At 40.2% G+C, this 2,417-nt stretch overlaps 1 protein-coding gene across 1 annotated transcript in view; it reads left to right on the top strand.

The window, feature by feature from the left end:
• Window positions 1–2,411, top strand: part of ACSS3 (acyl-CoA synthetase short chain family member 3) — a 187,921-nt gene extending 185,510 nt beyond the window's left edge. The window contains exons 15-17 of the mRNA XM_045288656.1: window positions 862–961; window positions 1,031–1,206; window positions 1,979–2,411. Coding sequence (XP_045144591.1) covers window positions 862–961; window positions 1,031–1,206; window positions 1,979–2,047 — 345 coding nt within the window. The 3' untranslated portion in view covers window positions 2,048–2,411. The remainder of the gene's footprint in view (window positions 1–861; window positions 962–1,030; window positions 1,207–1,978) is intronic.
• Window positions 2,412–2,417: the final 6 nt, after the last annotated feature.

The raw sequence follows: 2,417 nt of genomic DNA, 5'->3' as shown, positions 1-2,417 counted from the left end.
CTTTCGTTAACAAAAATCACGTGTTGGGTCGGATTTCGTTGTTTCGTTCAAGGTCTGATGCAACCTTTTCTCGACATTTCAAACTGAAATCCGAGTACTGCGAGTACTGGTGCCATCGAGGACTGGGTTCTACTGTAATTGAGATAAATAAGAATAATAACCCTAAGCTGCTACATTCCTTATGGCTAATCAATTCTTAATTCTTGTGACTCCTGATAGAAGTAGGTGGCTTTGCTTTTTAAGAGACTGAGAGCTTAGGATGAGCGATATGAACCCCATCCCTCCTTAGCGATGATGGCCAAGCCATGCTGCCATGCCCAGAATCCGTTTTCAAGTCCTAAAAACCATATCTGGATGGATCACTCAATAAATGGGATGCCATGTTTCTTGCTCCCTTATCACATCCCCAAATAAAATGATGCAAAGACCAGCAGCCTTGATTCCTCTGGTAGGTGTGCTGCTGGTAACCAGAAAAAGTGCCAAACAAACGCTGGTTTCCTGCGTGCTGTTGCACTTTCTTGCCATGTGGTATTCACTGCACATTTTCTCTTGATTCATTAATAAACAATCGAGATGAAGGAACAATTGCCTTCCTTTTCAGGTTAGGTAGGCAATTTATCTTAATTACTGTCAACCTTTAGAGACTCCCCTGGAGACCGAAACGACTCACCACTCGCCCTAGCAGTAATCATGTTGTGAACGGGTAATCATTTTTAGGCAGGAAACCGGGAGGTTTGGGGTTCTGTGCTTTTTTTTTTTTCTCTCCGATTGAAATGACACGCACATTAAATGATAATACAGCTGTCTAGGTAGCTACATATATTAACATCTATTTCTTTTGCATGCGTGCGTTTGTCACAGTCTGTCCTTTCTCATGGCACCGTGGCGGACTGCGCAGTTGTCGGAAAAGAGGACCCTCTGAAAGGCCATGTCCCGTTAGCTCTCTGCGTCCTAAGGAAAGGTAAGAGGGCTTCCTCTCCTCTGGCTTTCTGCGTCCTGCACAATTAACTAAGGTTCATTCTTTCCCTAGATATTGCTACAACGGAGGGCCAGATTTTGGAAGACATTGTGAAACACGTGAGAAACAGTATTGGCCCCGTGGCTGCCTTTCGGAATGCAGTTTTTGTCAAACAGTTACCCAAAACGCGATCGGGCAAAATCCCCCGGTCCGCTCTCTCTGCCCTTGTCAATGGGAAGCCCTATAAGGTAATGACCAAGGATGTCTAACGCGGGGGAGTGTTCGTGGCTTTCCTCCCTGCATTGGCTTCAGTCCACAGTGAGACCACCTCTTAGAAATGGTTCTCAAACCTGAATTGGAGCCCTATAGACATACAATATTAATTGTCATTGTTCAAGGGAGAGGAGAGATTTTCTTTGAAACAAGTGAGCAGCACAGAAAGGCATGAGAGATTTGGAAAGAAATTCAGCTAAAGATCATATAGTTTGATCACAGGAGCCAGCGTGTAAAACTATTACTGTTGCTGGTAACAAAGCCAATAGTGTTTAAACTCAAATATACTAAATGGCTCTTTCCTTTGGAGGACAAATCATTTTAGGAAACTTAGATGGATTGTTCAGTATGTTTAATTTTGATTTGGGTGCACATTATACATATTCATAGATAGGCATATTTTACCATTGAGATGTACCGAGAGACAATGCAACAGGAAAGGGTAATTGTATGAGAAGATGTCAAGAAAAGATGCTCTTTCTATAGAGCCACATAGAAATTACGTAAAAGGGATTCTAGAGAAAGCATCATCTAATACCGATGGTGTTTCTAGTTGTACGGTTGTTCATTTTATAACTCTAGCAGATTCTTAGAATATTTTAAAATAATAAGTTCTAAGCATCCTATTTTTGGACATTTGCACTTGAGCATTATAAGAAATCGGGAATATAACCTAGCCCCAAACCATGTAAAGATTGGGGAAGAGATTGAAGACGGATGTTCATGTGGTTCTAAATGTCTTTCCAGATCACTCCCACCATTGAGGACCCCAGCATTTTTGAGCACATAGAAGATGTACTGAAGCAAGCATCCTGATAGTTTTTCTCTTTTGAGTAAATGTCCATCGGATATAAATAGTTAGGTAGATATTACTTATCTGCAAACTGAAATGATCATTGTAAATCTGGTGTTAAAAAAAAAAAGTAATCAAAGACTAGCAAAAGGCCGAGACTTTATGTTTGATTACACTCAAATAGCATAGTTGTCAACTTTGACATGGCTTATTATTATAGTATCTCTTTCCCAGGATTTTAATTAAAAAAAAAATCTCGTGTGTGAATTTAAAAACTCGATCTCACCAAAAAAGTCTTTTGAAAGTGATGCTTTTATAGAACCACTTTTGAAATTTGGAATAGTATCCTTGATTCAGAATCTTAAAACTCCACCATTCTTGAGGTGCCCATAT

This window comes from Echinops telfairi, unplaced genomic scaffold (assembly GCF_000313985.2).
Source record: "Echinops telfairi isolate 266 unplaced genomic scaffold, ASM31398v2 ScPeMD7_2;HRSCAF=8, whole genome shotgun sequence".
In the NCBI taxonomy this organism is placed as follows: Eukaryota; Metazoa; Chordata; class Mammalia; order Afrosoricida; family Tenrecidae; genus Echinops; species Echinops telfairi.
Note: the sequence above shows the minus strand (reverse complement) of the source record. Positions and strands in the feature narration are given on the sequence as shown.